At 40.8% G+C, this 18,503-nt stretch overlaps 1 protein-coding gene across 2 annotated transcripts in view; it reads left to right on the top strand.

Annotated features, from left to right (window-relative positions):
- EBF2 (EBF transcription factor 2) overlaps positions 1 to 18,503 on the top strand; it is a 195,708-nt gene that overhangs the window by 138,719 nt on the left and 38,486 nt on the right. For both annotated transcript variants that reach the window (XM_070416619.1, XM_070416618.1), the window contains exons 8-10: positions 8,842 to 8,959; positions 10,472 to 10,602; positions 11,764 to 11,890. In XM_070416619.1, the coding sequence (XP_070272720.1) occupies positions 8,842 to 8,959; positions 10,472 to 10,602; positions 11,764 to 11,890 (376 nt within the window). The remainder of the gene's footprint in view (positions 1 to 8,841; positions 8,960 to 10,471; positions 10,603 to 11,763; positions 11,891 to 18,503) is intronic.

Genomic DNA, 18,503 nt, shown 5'->3' with positions numbered 1-18,503 from the left:
CTCCGAGGAAGAGAGAAGAGACGCACAGTGGTGGGGAGAAGGGAATGGAAGACATGAAGCTCTCCTCCATCAAAGACTGACATCTTTGGGGCAGTCAGATAGTGTGAGAGGCCTCGAGCCTGTTAGTGCAGTCTGCTGGATGCAACAACTACACGGAACAATGGGGAAATTAATTAGATGACAGAGACACCTCCTATACACAGCCAGCCGCTGGCCATTAGTCTGTTTGACTAAACGATGCAAGAGCAAAGGGCAGGGCTACTCACGTCTTGGAATAGGGCCAAGATCCATCCAACAAACCCTTATGATTTTTTTTAAACCCCCAGCTCTTATATAAAACTTTTTAATGGCACCACCATCTATTTTCCTTAAATAAAAAATGTTGAATATTTCTCTCACACCCGTTGAAGAGGGAAACAAGAGTTTAAATTAAGTCCAAATGGTAAAAATTTAATATAGCTCCAGCTGCCTGCAGGTTTCTTCAGTTCAAATCTCTCAGTTCAAGAGCTACCCCAGCTGCTCTGTGATCTCATCCACCATTTGAAGCTGCTGTGCTACTGAGCAGGGTTCAAAGCACATAATGAAAAGCACTTGTCCCTGGCCTCTCCGATCAACAGGTGAGTCCATTATCTGTTGGTAAAACAAACCAGATAGTCCCATGTAAGAAATAATAATTACCTATTTTGAGTCAGAAAAAAACCCTCTGAGGGTCTGAGGATCTTTTATTTAGTCTAATGCTTTAAGCTTGGGGAAGGCTTTCTGTAGAATGCTTCAAGCTTTTTTGTTTGATGGTAAACCGTCTGCCACCCTCCCTCTGGCTTTTGGTGTCTCAAATAGGGACAAGAATCAGGGTGATAAGAATTTTGACCAACTCATACAGGAAATGTGTTTACAGTTATTTGTGGGAGAAAAGGAAAACAAGTGAATTCAGGTAGTTGCCTATGTAATTTTGGAGAGAGGATATGTGAGATTTCAATAAGGTTAGGAAACTCCAATTGGGGCACTAAAACCTGAGCACATCCAAGAACAATCAGATGCAGCCCTGGCTGGTTGGCTCAGCAGATAGAGCATCAGCCAGTGGACTAAAGGGTCCTGGGTTCGATTCCAGTCAAGGGTCCTGGGTTCGATACGTTGGTTGCAGGCTTGATCCTGGTCCTGGTCTGAGTGCGTGCAGGAGGCAACCAATGTGTCTCTCTTACATTGATGTTTCTCTCTCTGTCTCTCCCTCTCCCTTCCATTCTCTCTTAAAAAAAATCAATGGAAGAATGTCCTTGGGTGAGGATTAACACACACACAGAAAAGAACAATCGGATGCAGAACTTCCTGGAAAGCAAAGCTCTTTTAGTTTCGCAACAAGAGGCATAGATTCTTAAGCAGCTTATGGGGCACACTAGTACATGGTCCTGATTTTTGATGGATGACAGGTGATTCATGGGATCCCTGGGGGCAGAGTTTGGGTGGAAGAGAATGGTCCAGCCAAATCAAGATGGCATCAAATATGTTATAACTCCCCTGGGGTTCTCAAAATGTTTGCTAGTACAATACTGCCCTTGACCAGAGCTATCCTACTTGGCATACATTTTAGATGGCAAAAACAATGAGGTCAATGGAGCAGCATGAGGCCAGCTGGAAGTAGCTAGTGCCTATGACCTTTGAGATGATGGGAAATTTAGTTGTAAACAGGTTAATGATCTTTGAGCTCCCTGATGACAGGAAAGTCTGGTTTTAAAAAAATTGCCATTTGATTTTTATACATATTCAACTAATTTTTTAAAGACGGGTTCTAAAAGATATCCAAATCCTAAGCCAAATTTGCCAAAATATGCCAATGGAAATGCTGTTGGCATACTACTCTACTTATGCTAATTAGAATTAGTTTTTAAGTTCCCAAATAATCATTTCAGTAACCTCAAGTTGTATAGCAAAAGTTTTTCAACTCTTCAAGGCCTATCTCAAATCTCATTTCCTTGCTGGAAATGTCTGTTAGTGCCTTCAGCTCAGGTTAATTTTTCTCACCTTTGGACCCCTAGAATATACAATGGCCACACAATTGAGTCCTCAGTTATGTATTACTGTAGAGTAATATTCTCTGATTAAGTGTAGTGTTTGTTATGCTTCATCAACTACATGGCAGCTACTTGAGGTCATGACAGTGTTTTCTGGAAGCCTCCCTGGCATGTAGCACAGGGCCTGGGAGTGTCAAACAAAACCTCCGACTGATTAAAACACAGCACTGCCTGGTTACTTGGGAAAGGATCTTCTCAGGAGTTATGTCAGCCATGCCACAGTCCCCCTCCCTCGGTGTGAGCAACCCCAGAATGCCCTACATCTGTCTCAGCAGCAATCAACCTTGTGTTCTCTCCTTTGGTACTTGATAGTTAACTGAACAGACAATTTAGCCTTAGGAGTTATGAAACAACAGTGATGTGCTAAGAATTCTGGGAATTCCTTTAAAAAAAGATGACAAAATCCATACTTGTGGTGTCGGTGTTTAGAGGCAATTCTGGAGACTCTGGCGTCCAGTAACAAAGGAGAATCTGGGCTGTAAATCTGGTTTGAAACTATGATGTGTGCCAAGAATAAGGTGGTAAGGAGAAACACAATTTGCAGTAGCCAAGTTGTTTGTTGTTAGCCTGGACTGAATTAGTGTAGGCTTACACAGATTGCTTCATCAGAGTCCCCTTGTCGATGTGAGAATTAGCCAGTGCATAAAGACACCAACGGAGTATTTCTTCTCACGATATGGACTCCAAAGTTGGTTGCCCCCCACAACCAGAAGTCTGTCTTGATTTTCTCTGTCCTTTTAATGGTCTCTATGTCTCTTTCCTCCTTCCACAGGTGGAAAATAAAATCCCACATAATAGTTATGCTTTGGGAAAGCTGAAATAACATATATAGCAACTGAACAGTTATAAGGGAAATGCACATCATGAATTTAATTCCATTTCCAGATGTAAAATGTCATAAAGAATTTTTTTCCATACTTGGCTAAGTAACAGGAATTTTCAAGACCATTTTATTTAGCTCGGTGAGCATGTGTTTGCAAGTAGGTATCAGTCTCCACGGTGAGTGTGTTATAAATGCTATGCATTGTAGCTGTACCAAGATTAAACGACCAAAGGCCACATTCCGCTAGGAGGTGCATGACCCTCATTGAAATGGAGGGGAAATGTGTCTAATTGTAGAATTTGGTGTGATTTTCAAAGCAAGCACTCTGGTCCACACAGGGAGGTTTCTAACCAAGGTAATTATTCTCCAGCAACTATAGACGCTGGGATTCTTGTCTGTTTTAAAAAAAAACCAGACCATTTAGTCGTTCCACACCACCTTCATTGTGATTTATCTATTTCTGTTACCCTCCTGTGTGAGACTTAGGCTCCTTGTAGGAACAACTGAGTATGAGCTGAGAAAAGCTGGCTGGGAGGAGGATCCAAGCTGGTCATCCCTCTGACTTTTGTCCTTTAATTGAATTAGAGAGCTTTGAGAAAGATCGATATTAAAAAACCAAAAGTGTGATGTTCCAAAAAGCCAAAGATCACACTTTGGGTTAATTTTATATAAATATTAACCCAAAGGTGGGAATAAGTCATTTTTGTAAAAGTACCCGTGCCACATGCTGATATTAAAGAAACAGTCCCTCTATTGGAAAATTAGTTGTATGGGCAGATTAGCTGATGTGCCCACCTAAAGGATAACTCCCACTGAGGCCTTTTACAGGCAGGAAAGAGCTCTTTACAACTCAGCTTCTGCCTTGTATAAATTATTAGAGTGAGGGATATGGAAGTACTTCGGGGTAATGAGAAGAAAAAATATAATTTAAGAAAGCCAATCAGTTTTCTTGAGTACTTGTAGCAAATTGCTAACACAATCAGTCATAGATTTTGTTCTTAAGACTTCCTGCTGTTTTTCAAAGGGAGATACAAACTTTTTATGTTCCTGTTTCTGTATATCCAGCTAAAACTGCCATTTAATTTCATGATTCAAAATAGAACCTACACTGTCACTCTCAAGCTAGTCTGTGTATTGCACTGGCCTCACCAAAAATTAGAGGACTCATTAAGCAAAATAAGGAATTGCAAAAAGTGAAAAACTGCTTTCACATAAAAAAAGGCAAGCAATTCCAATTGATCCCTACTTCTCTTTCTTGGAGCCTTGGCTTAAAGTTACCACATCAGAAATAATATTTGCATGAATATAATTGATTGTTGCTTTTGTGTTGAATTGCAATGTATCAGTTGAGGAGAGCTATAAAATACAGTGGCATCATTTTCAGCTCTTCAGGCTTTGCTATTGGAGCTTTGAGCTGAAATACAGACACACCAACTACGAGAAACAAATGAAAGCTGTCACCAGTGTCAGTAGCAAAAACTGGGGGTCCATCCACACAAATTATGGACATCTGTATTCCTAATTGGCATCATTTCAGGCTGTGCCAGCAGAATGGTGGTGCCAAGAGAGTCTGACAGCTTTAGAAAATACTAGGTATCAGGTTTAGGTGATAGGAGACACTGATGAGGCATAGAAGTTCTTTTGTTTGGAATACTCTCCATATGTTTGTTATAAGACTGGTGATTATTAGTTTCAGGTACCTCCACATGGCACCCCTTGTCAATACTAAATTTGCTGGCTACTTCTTAAAACAGATCAGCTTATGATCCTAGGAGAACAAGTGGTATTGATGGTTATATGATCAGGAGATCGTTGGCAAAGATGCCTACAAATAGTTAACAAGGTAATGGTAAGAAATGTTGACCTTGATTTGTTTAGCTAAGATGTAAAGATTTTTGAAGGTCAAAGGTGTCCTTGTGTAGTGTTTTGGAGTCTAACTGTGTCTGACCCTCTAACATTAAGCTGCTGTGGCCTGCAGTTTTCAAGAGTGAAGCAAACCAGGGGAAAAGAGAGAAGGGGGAGAGAACAGGAAATGGAGTGAGGTGTTTCAGGAAGTTGTCAGGGGTTGACTGATTGATTCCAGATGGAAAAGGTCAGCCTTCGTGACCCAGGAAATACTCACTAGGGAAAGAAGTTGGCTTGTGGAAGGGGAAGGCCTGGGAGTGAGCCGAGGCTGGAATGCACTTTCCACTTCCTTTAGTCTTCAAACATTCAGAAACTTTAACTTCTCCAAAGAGAATAATATCAGTGTTGTCATCATTCATCAGAAAACAGTGAAGGAAGTTAAATTTGGAGCTTTGAATGTACCAAATGTATCTTCACCTCCATAATGTCCTTCATTCTTCCAGAAGTAGAGTGTATGAATGTATAAGTCCACGTTTGTGTGTATCTCCATGTACAAGAACAACAACCAAACTTGTCTGGTTTCACGTGATGGAGTTTGTGAATTAAATCCTTTCCACTTTGCAAATTTGGTTTAATTGGCAAGCTCTTCTAGATACTTGAGAGTCTAAGATGTTTGGAATATTAAAAACGGGAACTTGTCTTGTATCTATATATATACATGCACATACATTTGGACATAATTTAAAATCTTGTAATAAATTTTGCAGACACTGAAATAATTCAGGTTAATTCCCTTGCTGTCATGAGAGGCCAGTGCTAGCCAGCAAGAGATTAAAATTTATTTCCATTGTTAATAGAAAATAATGAAGTGCATCTGAACCATCAGGGTATGTCATTTGGGAAATGTTCACTTTGGAACTGACTCTCACTCCACCCGAATGGACAATGATGAAATCAGCTGGCTTGAGAAAAGCCCATATTTTGTGGCAGGAATGCACGAGGAGCACTAAAGCACAGTATGACAAGAAGCTTGTGGAATGAATTAAAGTGGCCTCAAAGAGAATGCTCTTTACATCCACGTAGGCCCCAGGCAGGCGGGTTCCCCTCACTGTGCTGAGTACAGCTCATTGGCAATTAAAGCCTGAAGCACCCTCTCATTTTTTTCCCCCAGAGATGACAGCTATGTCTTTGAAAATTCATTCACACACACAATTTACCAAAGCGGTCTGATTCCTCTTTTTTTTCCACTTCTATTATTTTCAGGGGGTAAATGCTTTCAACTTCATGTTCCTCTTAACCCTGTGGCCAGGAGACAGCCTCCCTCTTCCTTTGACTATGATGCCATCCTGTGCTCTGCTGAGATGGCCCTGACAAGGGCTTGTGCCTTGCACATTTACCCAGAGTGATGGATGTCTCCCTCTTATGGTGGCTGCTACATGATAGGAACTTTCTGGAAGGACTTCCTCCACACTTTTAACATGTTAACATGAACACAATTGAAAACAGACCCAGCGCTAGACAGGCTGTATCCCTCAATTGTGAGCAATTATATTGATAATAATTTTCTGAATGGCAACTGGAGAAATATTATGCTGTGTTTTGTACTAGTCAGATCATTGGTTAAAATCCTAGAATCTGGCATGACAATACCATAGACGTAGCAGGAGTTCAATGAATACCTTTGGGTTGAATGATTGAAGCCCACTCATGTCCAAGTATGATTTCCTGTGTGCTACAGTCATGCCTATGGCACCAGGCTATGTGAGATATTCTGTGGACTCATGGTTTTAGGGGTTTTCCCAAGTCTCCATTATATTAAAGTATACATTAAAAGATTTAAAGGATACCATCTAAAACTCTGCAAGATAAAAAAAAAACCAGAAGAGTGTTGCCTCAGGAAGTAGGATTGATTAAGACAACTTTGTAGGGTAATGGAAATATTCTAAATTGTGATAGGGTGAGGCTTACCTGCATGTATCCATTTGTCAAAATTGTGCAGCTAAGATTTGTGCATTTCAAAAAAAAAGATTTGTGCATTTCAATGCCTGTAAATTTCACCTAAAAATGGAAATTCATTATACTATTCGGTTTATTTTGTTACTTGAAATTATTCATAGTAAAAAATTTTAAGTGACATTTAATGAATCTTATTTCATATGAGGAGCTAAGGTAGGATCAAGGTTCCCCCCCCCCCTTCACTTAATAAGTAAGGAAGGAGTGGCAGAAAAAATTAAAGAAGAATATAAAAAAAATTAAGTTGGGAGTAGACAGGAAGAGTCATTTTCAAGTACAGCTTGTCATTATGTACCTATTTATTGCCCTTCCTTGAAAAGTCTATATGTATGCATGTATGCCCTGGCCGGGTGGCTCAGTTGGGAGCATTGTCCTGTATACCAAAAGGGTTGCAGGTTCAATTCCCACTCAAGGCACATACCTGAGTTGAGGTTTGATCCCTGGTCGGGGTGTGTATGGGAGGCAACTAATCAATGTTACTCTCATCTCTCTCTCTCTCTTGCTCTTTCTCTCTCTCTCTCCCTCTCCCTCTCTCTCTCCCTCTCCCTCTTTCTCTTTCTCTAAAAAGCAATAAAAATGTATCCTCAGATGAGGGTTAAAAAAGTGTATACACATGCATGAATATGTATATAACAAGTGGTTTTCTTTAAAAAATGTCCATGTATAACTGACAAGTAGACTCATATCTAGGATAGTTCATCTTCCTGGATCAAGCATGTTGGTGGTAGGTACGTTCGAGTCCGCTCTATTCTGCTACACTCTCCCTGCTACTCTGGCCTTGGCTAATCTCTGCCTCTTTGAACTTCTTGCACACTCCTGATCTGCAGCTCACACATAGAATTCAATGTAATCTCATTCCTTGTGCTACTTGCTTTATGTTAGCCATGTATCTTCAGCTTGAACATAAGGTCTTTGAGGGCGGGGTCATGACTGGTAACTTTTGGTCTCTAGCCCCTGTGTTCCCCTTTCTAGAGCCTCCCCCAGAGCATACCAGTGGTTCTCAACCTTCCTAATGCCGTGACCCTTTAATACAGTTCCTCATGTTGTGGTGACCCCCAACCATAAAATTATTTTCATTGCCACTTCATAACTATAATTTTGCTACTGTTATGAATCATAATGTAAATATCCGATATGCAGGATGTATTTTCATTGTTCATGACCCACAGGTTGAGAACCGCTGGTAGACTATGGGAGAGGCTCAGTGAGTAATGTTGTCTGTCCTATTAACTAATCAAACAAGGCAGAGGTGAGGCTATTAGGAGGGGAACTCATTGAGGCCCCACACTGAAAGCTTTACATGTATTTATCCTTATTTTGCCTCATTCAGCTCTTGAGAGATAGGCATTGTTTATGTTTTACAGATAAGAAAAATGGACATTCGTAAAGGTTGGTGGTTTGTCCAAGGTTACAAGTTAGGAACCAACAGGCGTGGGATTTGAGTTCAGTTTCATCTGACTGCAAATCCATGCTCTTTCACTCTTCCATACCCAACTCTTCCCTTTCCTCTGGTTAGATACTGAACGCTCTACAGTCTCAACACTGAATTCCAACAATCTGACCTTCTTGCCTAAAGCCTGAGCATCTCTGCCACTGCTCTCTAGTGGGCAGGGACACCACAAACAAGTCACCAGCAGCATCTCCATGCCAGCCTTACACTAGCACCTATCAGAGGTGCAAGGACCCATTCCTGTTCTGGGAGAAACGACCTCCCAGCTGGTGCTCAGTTCTTAGCCTCCTGATCACACACAGTCAGTCCCTTGTTGCAACGGTCAGCTGGGAATGAGTGTTCAGGTCCTTTGCTAGAGAACTACATTTCTAGAAGCAGCAGGCACAAGCCCAATTTCCTCATTTCATCATCTGGGCATAGTCTGAACACAAATATGTGATAGCACATAGGTGAAGGGCAGTCTCTTTTTCCATGAAGCTCTTCCCATAATTATAAGAGGAGGTGAAATTTCAAGAGCATGGCCCTGTCCCCAAATTCTGTTCCATTTCTTGTCAGCTATATGGAAATCTGGCAAACAGAATTCTGTTATATTTACTACCTTATATGAAACTAAGTCCATTTTTTTTTTTACTTTAAATATGCAGGTTGTGTTATCAACAACAGTGAATGTGGATGGACATGTGTTGGCTGTTTCTGACAACATGTTTGTTCATAACAACTCAAAGCATGGGCGGAGAGCAAGAAGACTGGACCCTTCGGAAGGTAGGGCTGTCTGCGGGCAGGGCGAGAATGGCAGACAAATGAAGTTCTCCACAATTTCCTTGTTTGAATTTCAAATTTATGCTTCTGAGTAGGAGTGGAGAACGTACACAAGACCATGTGGGTTTTAAAGTGAAGTTGTAAATACTGACTCCCGCATACTCCGTTGTAACCCCACACATCTCCCCGCGATGTTTAAAGACCCCATGCCTCAGTCTGTTCCATTCAGTTGTGTTTTTCTTTTTGCTAGGCAGGTATTTCAGGCAAATGTAGGCCTATGACATCTTAGTTAAACAGGAACATTATAGTGCCAGACATGTATGAATAAGTGTCAGATGTGCCCTTAAACAGATTGTGGGCAAAACAAAACAATGTGCAGAATGAAACTGACACTAATTGATTTTTGTTTGCTTGGACTAGAAGAAATCATGGTCTGCTCTGGGTAGTTTTCCAAGTGCATTAAAGTAATTAGAAATACAGGTAACTGTTAAACTTCAACTTGTCTGAAAAATTTAAGTATATTGAGGAAGATAACTGACAAACCTAAGTAAAGCCCATCTGAGTTCTTCTCTTTCCTTGCCCACTCCCCACTCCCTGGAGTAGGAGGTTATGGACTACATGAATAGTGAAATTAGGGACTATTTTAGTGTGATGCTTGGCTGTATACTGCTCACCAGCCCCCCACCCCAACTCAGCCTTTAAAATGTGTCTTGTATCATTTAAAATAGGAATTAATGAACTGAAAGAAAATGATTGAATCAGTAAAGAATTTGGAGTGGTGTTAATTCTCCCACAGTGGGCACTGAAGGGGAGACGAAAACCCCAGGGTTCAGAACTAGGAACCCATCCAGTTTCTTTTGACTGATTGGATGTGATTGACTGGCTGTTCAAAGGGGGCTCATGTTTTTGGAATCCTGCCAAAGTTCTCTCCCACCTTTGACCCTGTCAGCTTTGGAAATGGAGTGATGGATTGACTTTAGTTATGGCCTGAAAACCATATTGGGTTCCTGTTGGGATGTAAAGTCCAGAGGCCTCAAACATATGGAAGAAGGGGGGAAATCCTTCCTACAAAGTTAGGAAAGTGATTAGAAATTGTCTCTTGATAGAGCAGAAAAAGCCTTCACCTATGACAGATTTTACTTTCTCCTTCTCTCTCTGGCACATTAGCAGGCCTTGTAAATCTTGACATCTTAGTGCAGAGGAGGTGGAGAGAGAAAAGGGATTTACACGTTTCCAGTGTGGTCAACTTATAAAAATATGGGGGGGAAGAACAAGTTCTAAAAACACCCTTTGCACAATTAGCTAAGTGTTCCATGTTTTCATACATAGTGGTCAAATCATTAGGCTTTAATGACCTGGTGAAAACCAACAACCAATTAAGGAATGATGGCAAGTCAGCAAAGTTCAACTTGAACTTCTTGGAATGATCAACAGCCTTTAAGAGCAGTCGGTTCCCCGAACTCCAAACTTCAACCACCAAAGGGCAGACCTGACTTTTCTTTTCTATCTTTTTAGCTACCCCCTGCATCAAAGCCATTAGCCCAAGTGAAGGCTGGACCACAGGAGGAGCCATGGTCATCATCATTGGGGACAACTTCTTTGATGGCCTCCAAGTGGTGTTTGGGACTATGCTTGTATGGAGCGAGGTAGGCCGGGGCAACTTGCTTTCCTGATTTTCTTTGGCCCAAAGATAGTTTTGCTCTGGGTTTGAAACTAGTAATTCCTGTAGTATCAGCAGCATGAATGCACACTATTAAGTACCAAAGATTAGCCACATGTAAACCACAATTTATTGCAGGCGTGGATAACTTAAAAATATAAATATTCATTGCAGTATTATTTAAAATTTTGAAAAAAATAAGAATAGTCATATTGGGTAAATAAATGATGGAATATCATTACACCATTAAAAATTGTGGGTTGGTTTTTTTTTTTTTTTGCCCTAGCCAGTTTTGCTCAGTGGATAGAGAGTTGGCCTATGGACTGAAGGGTCCTGGATTTGATTCTGGTCAAGGGCACATGCCTGGGTTGCGGGCTCAATCCACAGTAGGAGGCGTGCAAGAGGCAGCCAATCAATGATCCTCTCTCATCATTGATGTTTCTATCTCTCTCTCTCCCTCTCCCTTCCTCTCTAAAATCAATAAAAATGTATTTTAAAAAATTGTGTTTTGAAAAAATTCTAATGACCAGGAGTAGGGTGCATGTTTATGCTGTAATGCTAAGTGGAATAAAAAATCAGGACAACATTGTCTGAGGATGTAAAGTCTAATTACGTAACATCCATCCATAGAAAAGTACTGGAAACACACCAAAGATTAATAACAGTTGTCTCAGGTTATGCAATGTTAATATTTTTCCTTATATTTTTCTGTAATTTCTAAATTTTCTAAAGTGGATATGTTCTACTTTCATAATGGGAAAACCAACAAGACATGTTACAGAAAGATAACTACTGATGTTAAGTTGGATGTGGAAGTTGCCAAATCAATATGTGAGGTCATAGTAGTATAGGAATTAGGGGGAGAGTATGATTACAGGGATGGGGGTGGGGTGGGCACAAGAGGTGGGAAGGACTTGAGCTGGGCTAGTAGGAAGGAGAGGATCTAGACAGGGTAGGTTGAGACAAAAGTCCAGGGTGTGAGAGAAAAATGTGAGAGACAGGGGCAGGGTATTCAGAGTGTTTGGGGTGCCATGACTATGCCAGTTTGCCCTGGTGGGAGTAGTCGTGGGAGATTCTCATGTTCTCAGTATCCTTGGTGATAACTTCTATAATAGGTGTTTCATTTCCATGCCTGTTCATTCCTCAGCTAATCACTCCTCATGCCATCAGAGTTCAGACCCCTCCTCGACACATCCCTGGAGTGGTGGAAGTGACTTTATCTTACAAATCCAAGCAGTTCTGCAAAGGCGCTCCAGGAAGGTTCATTTACACAGGTGAGTGAGAAAATGATTCCAAAGGGGACTGGCTCCTGGTTCACCTTTGGTCTAATTCCAAGTCTCTCTACTTTTTCATCATTCTAAATTTACTAGGTCTTTCTGCTTGTGTGGGAAGACTGGACTGGGTAAAAGGCATTGAATGGGAAAGTATAGACTTGATTCTAAATTTGTATTCTACGTAAGCAGTTTCTGCACAGTCTGGGAGATCGTCATGGCAGCTCATCTCAGGGGTACCTCCTTATACATTTAACTCTGCTGGAACTTTGCTAGGATAGACCTTTATTCAAGCAACCAGACAAAAAAAAATAGACAAAGTTGCTGGATATAACTAATTTTCTTTTTTTAATTTTGTTTTATTGCTTAAAATATTACAAAGAGTAGTACATATGTCTCCTTTTCCCCCCCTTGACCTTCCCCTGGCCTCCCCTATCCCCCAGTATCTTGTGTCCATTGGTTATGCTTATATGCATGCATACAAGTCCTTTGGTTGATCTCTTACCGCCCCCCCCCCCGAAACCTCCCCGGCCTCCCTGCTGTAGTCTGACAGTCTGTTCGATGCTGCTAACTATTTTTCTTGAAAAAGATTCAAGGGAGTTGCCCATTGATGCTGCAGAGTGATTCAGATTGTTTTAAATTTTATGAAAGTATACGTTACCTATTATATATCTCAATATTTGTTGAATAATCTACCTTGTATCTACAACCTTTTCTAGGTGTAAGGTACAGGGACATATAATACATGATCCTTACTGTACTGGGAGTTTAGAACTTTTGGAGGAGGCAATGGTACATTACCCAGTACAACTAGAGAATTAGAATATTCAAAATGCATGGTATTTTCAATGAATGGAATATGAGTTCCAGGAAAAGAGGGTTTAGTGTGGACTAGAGTTAGTGGTACGATATATTAAGGGAGAAATGGACATTTGTAAGGATGGCAGGGTTTAGATAGGCAAAGAGAAGGAAAAATGTTTCAACTATGGGAAACTCATGTGCAAAGGCCCAGAGGGTGAGGTGAGCAGGTGGCAATATATTTGGGTAGACCTTAGACCAGAACTTGATTTGGATGATCTAGGCACAGGAAGAAGGGAAACCACAAAACAGCTTATAAACCCTTATAGTACCAAGAGAGTAATCAAATTCATAGAGACAGAAAGTTGAATGATGGTTTTTAGAGGATGAGGGTAGGGAGAATGGGAGTTGTTGTTTAATGGGTATAGAATTTCAGTTTTGCAAGATGAAAAACGTTCTAAAGATTGGCTGCACAACAAAATGTGAATGTATTTAACACTATTAAACTATACACTTAGAAATGGTTTAAGATAATAAATTTTGTTATATTTTCCCATATAACAAATTCTACCATAATTTGGGGCGGGGGGAAAGCTTTGATTGGGAGTTCAGACTTGATTTGGTAAGATATAAGACGACATTGAGGGTTCCCATGCAAGGGAAAGTAACTCAAAAGTGCTATCTTAAGATAAATGAATGTGGTTGATATAAAGACTGATTTAGTTGGGGGGGAGGGGACGGCAGACAAGTAGACCTGGAGAAACTGAAACCAGGATATTATACTTTGAAAGAGAAAATAGGGGTATCGAGAAAGAAATATATAAACCAAGAAAATACATCTGATATATTATGACTTTCTAATAATATCATTTTATAGTTTACTCTCTCATTTGGACTCAGCCTCTATTCTGGTTTGAGTATCAATGTCTGCTTAGATGTGAATGAGGAGTAGATGGAAGAGGGTTGGAGGAGATGGCCACAGAAGGGGGTGTGAATACAGGATGGAAGAAGTCTATATGGGGCCTCAGGATGATAAGGAGGAGTCTGTGAAGGAGAATAAGCAGAAGTAATCGCTGGGGTAGGAGAATACCAGGATCATGTGCGGTCCCTTAAGCCTGGTGAGGAATGGGTGTCACTCCAGGATGCTTTCCACATATAGAGCTCCGGCACCTCTATTTTCCCTGACATGGATGACAGGTCAGGCCTGAGAGGAGATGAGTAAGACTAATACCATTCATGGTGCAAACAATCCTCAACTCTCTTCTGAAGTAACAAACAATCTCCATATTCAGTGGGTCTATCGATGTCTGGAGCCAAGTGGTGTGTGTACATGTGTGTATGTGTGTGTGCGTGTGTGTGAGCATGTGCATGTGCATGCATGTGTGTGTGTATGTATACATGTGTTAACTTCCTCTGAAAGCAGGGGTTCTCACCCTTGCCTTCACCTCAAATCACTGATGCCCAGGCTGGACCCTGGACCAAATAGATTTAAATCTCGGAAGATAGGACCCAGGTATCAGTGTAATCCATATATTTGTTGAACAAACATCAGCTCCAAATTATGCTCAAGACACAAAATCAATCATATCAGTATGTCTCTAACAGCTCAGTTCTAGAAGGGGAGGGAGGTAGGTACTTGTAGATTACGATAATTGGGTTGAGTCCCATAAGAGATGTAAAAGCAAAATGGGTTGTTGGAGCACTGAGCAGGGAGTAGTTGACTTTGGGGAAGCATTGAAGGCTGTTCAGAGGAGGTGACAATACAGTGGCATTTCAAAAGCAAAGTAGGAACTTACCAGGCAGAAGAGTTTGTGGAAACAGAGTGCCTGGTAAAAGAGGAGTCCACATAACTGAAAATAATAGATGTTATGCTACATGTAAATTCAAAGAATCCTAGAGATGATGAGACATTGAAGATCATCTGGTGAAACTCCCTCTTTTGCAGATGAGAAAAGTGAGGTTCAGGGAGAAGTGACTTGCCCGCAATCATCCATTACGTTACAGGTGGAGTCAGAACACGGACCCAGGTGTCTGCCCATCCCGCCTGGGGGGTCTTTTATTTAGCATATAGTGTTGACAAAGAGCTCTCTTTTCCTAATGAGCCATTAATGACTATTTATGAAATAAATAGTGCTTGAGCACATGCACTAGGCTCAGCACTGTGCTCTGTGCTGGGGATACTGCAGATAAGTGAGACCAGCAGGGTTCTTGCTTCCTCAGTGTCACGATGTAGTGATGTAAAGGTGGACTGCTCATGCTCTGGAGTCACACTGCCTGCACGCACAGTTTGGTTTTCCTCTAAGTTTATGTCACACAAATCTTGGGTAAGTGACATAAACTCTTAGTTTCTCATGTATCAAATGGGCTACCTACCTCTCAGAGCTGTGGTGAGGATAAATAATAGAAACAGTGGTGTGCTGGTAAAAGTTTAACAACCAGGTCTCCAAGTTCAAGGTGAGGGTGCAGGAAATTGGTTTGTAGCATTTGCTGATTTCCATGGTGCAAATACTCTCCCCATGGCTCATTTCAAGCTACCAATATGACATCAACCAGCTCACAAAATTCCTGAAAATTTAACAACCTGCCCTCATAAGCCAGCTCTAGAACACCTCTGCATGGAAGGCATTCGGGATAGAGAGCAACTAGATCTTATTATTCAAAAGCTGTTTATTATTCATATTATTCTTGTTATTTCTATTAGTCTTATCATAATGGAGACTGATGAACGAGAAGTTACAGATGATATGAGGATTAAAAGTTGTATAGGATGCTGTGGATATATGCCAGGGAAGTTGAACCTTCTTGAACTGAGATGATAGGGAAGGCTAAGAACAGTCCAAACACAGAAAACAGTACATGCAAAGGTCCTGGGGTAAAGAAGAACATGAGATATATTTGATGGCCACTATGAATAGCGCAGAGAGAATGAGTTAAAGAGAGGTTGGGTTCAAGCTGGAAGGGAGGGTTTGAGCTGCTTATTTGGTCCTACCCCTAATGAACACTAAGGATATTTTCAATCTGTATGAAAACACGGAGAGGCATTGGAGTATTTTAAAGCTGGGGAATCTGTGATTAGATTTGCCTTTTTAAAGATTATTCTGGTTGCAGTGTAGAGAATGGCTAGGAAGTTAGGGAGGATTCAGGGAGGTCAGTTGGAGGCCAGTGTGGTGGCCCCGGCCAGAAATGATGGCAGCTTGGATGAGCTTGCTGGTAGTGGGGACAAGCTGAAGTGGGTGAAATTTAGGAGGTAGCATTGACGGGACTTGATGATTGATTGGATAGGGTAAAGGTTGGGAAGGGGAGGGGAGGGGAAGAGTCTCAGGTTTCAGGTTTGAAAAATTGGGTGGGTATAGTTTAGAAAGTGATTTTTAAAAAGGTATAAAGTGCTAAAGGGAGTTCAGGGGAAGGACAAAATCCTTCCAGCTGGCGGAGTGGTGGGGAGATTTAATATTGTAAAGATGCCAATTAATGAATAAATTTAACACAATGCCAATCAAAGTACCCACAAAATGTTTGGGGAAACTTTACAAAAGTTCACTGAGGTGCTAAAATAGAACCTCTCATTTTGAAAAATGAGAGGGCTTTGCCCTACCAGACACTAAAACCGATTTTAAGTTTCAGTAATTAAAAGAATACGGGACTTTGCAAGAACATATAGAAATGCCACACAACAGAAGAGGATAGTTAAAAATAAGTAAGTTGTAGGCCTGGCCGGGTGGCTCAGTTGGTTGGAACGTTGTCCTGTACACTAAAAGGTGGTGAGTTTGATTCCCTATCAGGGTACTTACTAGGTTTTGGGTTCAGGGCATGTGCGGGAGGCAACCAATCAATGTTTCTCTCTCATATTGATGTTTCTTCTCTCTTTCTCTCTCCTTCCCTCCTTCCCTCCCTCTCTTTCTTTCTCTCTAAAAATCAATAAAAGCATCCTCCTATGAGGATTTAAATAGATAGATAGATAGATAGATAGATAGATAGTTTGTGTACATATGAATGGTGTAAATACATAAGTACCTGTTGTATAGGTGAGGAGCCATCTCAGGTCCGCATGGAAAAGATGGAATGTTCAACAAATGGTGTTGGGCCAACTGGTCAAGCATTGAAAAACAGATACCTAATTCCATATCATGACTGAAACATATGTGAATTAAATAATTTTAACACAAAATGTAGACATTTCAAACAATTGTTATAAACTTGAACCCTGCCAATCTTGTACAGAAACCATCAAGCACAAATATGTGATTACAAAAAGAAATTTTTAAATCAAAAGAAAAGGAACAAATTAGGAACATATTTGTTATATATGACATATGGTCTTACGTATAAAAAGATTCAATCATTTGTTCAGCAAAAGTTTATTTTATGCCTACTATTTTTCAATCACTATGCTGTGTATGCATTGTGGATAAAGGGGTGAATGTTAGCTATCTTACAAATTAAGGGAAAAAAAGAAAAATACCTTAAATTAAAAGCTAGCAAAGAATGTCAGGAGTTATGTCAGGAAGGAATACAATTAAGCAACAACATATTTTAAAAATATCCCAACTACATTAATAATCAAATAAATGCAAATTAAGCAACTACATGATAACAGTTTTCCCCTAGCAAGATGGCAAATATTTTTTTAACAAATAAAAATACCCAGGTTGGCAAAATTAAGAGTGGAAACTTTCTAACACTACTGTAGGGAGGTAGATGACTCCAGGAAAGTACCCTCTTGGCATGAACCTTAAAAATGTATGTGCCCTTTGACCCCACATTCTACTTTCAGGAACATATACTAAGGAAACAAATGAGTCTTCCTGAAGGCTGTTTATTGAAGCACAGATTATAGTGGAGAAAAATTGAAAACATCCTTAGTGTTCATTAGGGGACTTATTAAATAAATAATAGAACATCATTTCACTGAAACACTTTAGGACATTAAAAGTAAAGCTGTGGATGGATATTTAGTTACATGAAAGATGTCTATGATATAGGTGTGTGTGTGTGTGTGTGTGTGTGTGTGTGTGTTTAAAAAAATCTTAAAAACTGTATACACAGTATGGTCCAATTCTTATATAGAGGAAGAAATAGTTGTGTAAAAAATCCAAGAAAAGTATGGAAGCCTGTATACTAAGATGTTAACAGTAATGGGCTTTGGATATTAGCATTATTTAATTTTTTTTTCACTTTGCTTACTTATACAGTTGAGCCTTGAATAAGGTGGGGGTTAGGGACACAGACCCCTAACACAGTTGAAAATCTGCATAAAACTTCCGACTCCCCAAAACTTTAGTCACCTCTTAGTACCTGTGATTCTAGGACCCCCGTAGATACCAAAATTCCAGGATGCTCAAGCCCCTTATATAAAACTAGAGGCCCAGTGCATGAATTCATGCACGGGTGGGGTCTCTCGGCCTGGCCGGCGATCAGGGTCGATGGGGGCTGCTGGCCTATTGGGGGGAGGGACTGCAAGAGGTTGGCTGGCCGCCCCCCTCCTCCCCCCCCCCGAGCAGGGCCGATTGGGGGGTTGGCTGGCTGTGGGGAGGGACCATGGGAGGTTGGCCCCAGCAGCAAACTAACCAATGGCCAATTACACAAGGAATCAAGTTCCCTCCTCCCTCCTGTCTGGGTCCAGGGTACGGGTGAACCAGATTCAGGGCTGTCAGGGCCCCAGCAGCAAGGTCTGGGTCAATATGCATCATAGCTACCAGCTGGTCATCTGGTCATTCCGGTCATTTGGTCATAATGATTGCTTAGGCATATATATATATATATAGAACAATGTATACAGCTGGCCCTCTGCATCCACCGATTCCCAGCCATGGATCAAAAA

Source organism: Myotis yumanensis, unplaced genomic scaffold, assembly GCF_028538775.1.
Source record: "Myotis yumanensis isolate MYYU_CA2020_CCGP unplaced genomic scaffold, mMyoYum1.0.hap1 SCAF_5, whole genome shotgun sequence".
Classification (NCBI taxonomy): Eukaryota; Metazoa; Chordata; class Mammalia; order Chiroptera; family Vespertilionidae; genus Myotis; species Myotis yumanensis.
The sequence above is the reverse complement of the archived record's forward strand: the minus strand, read 5'-3'. Positions and strand labels throughout refer to the sequence as shown.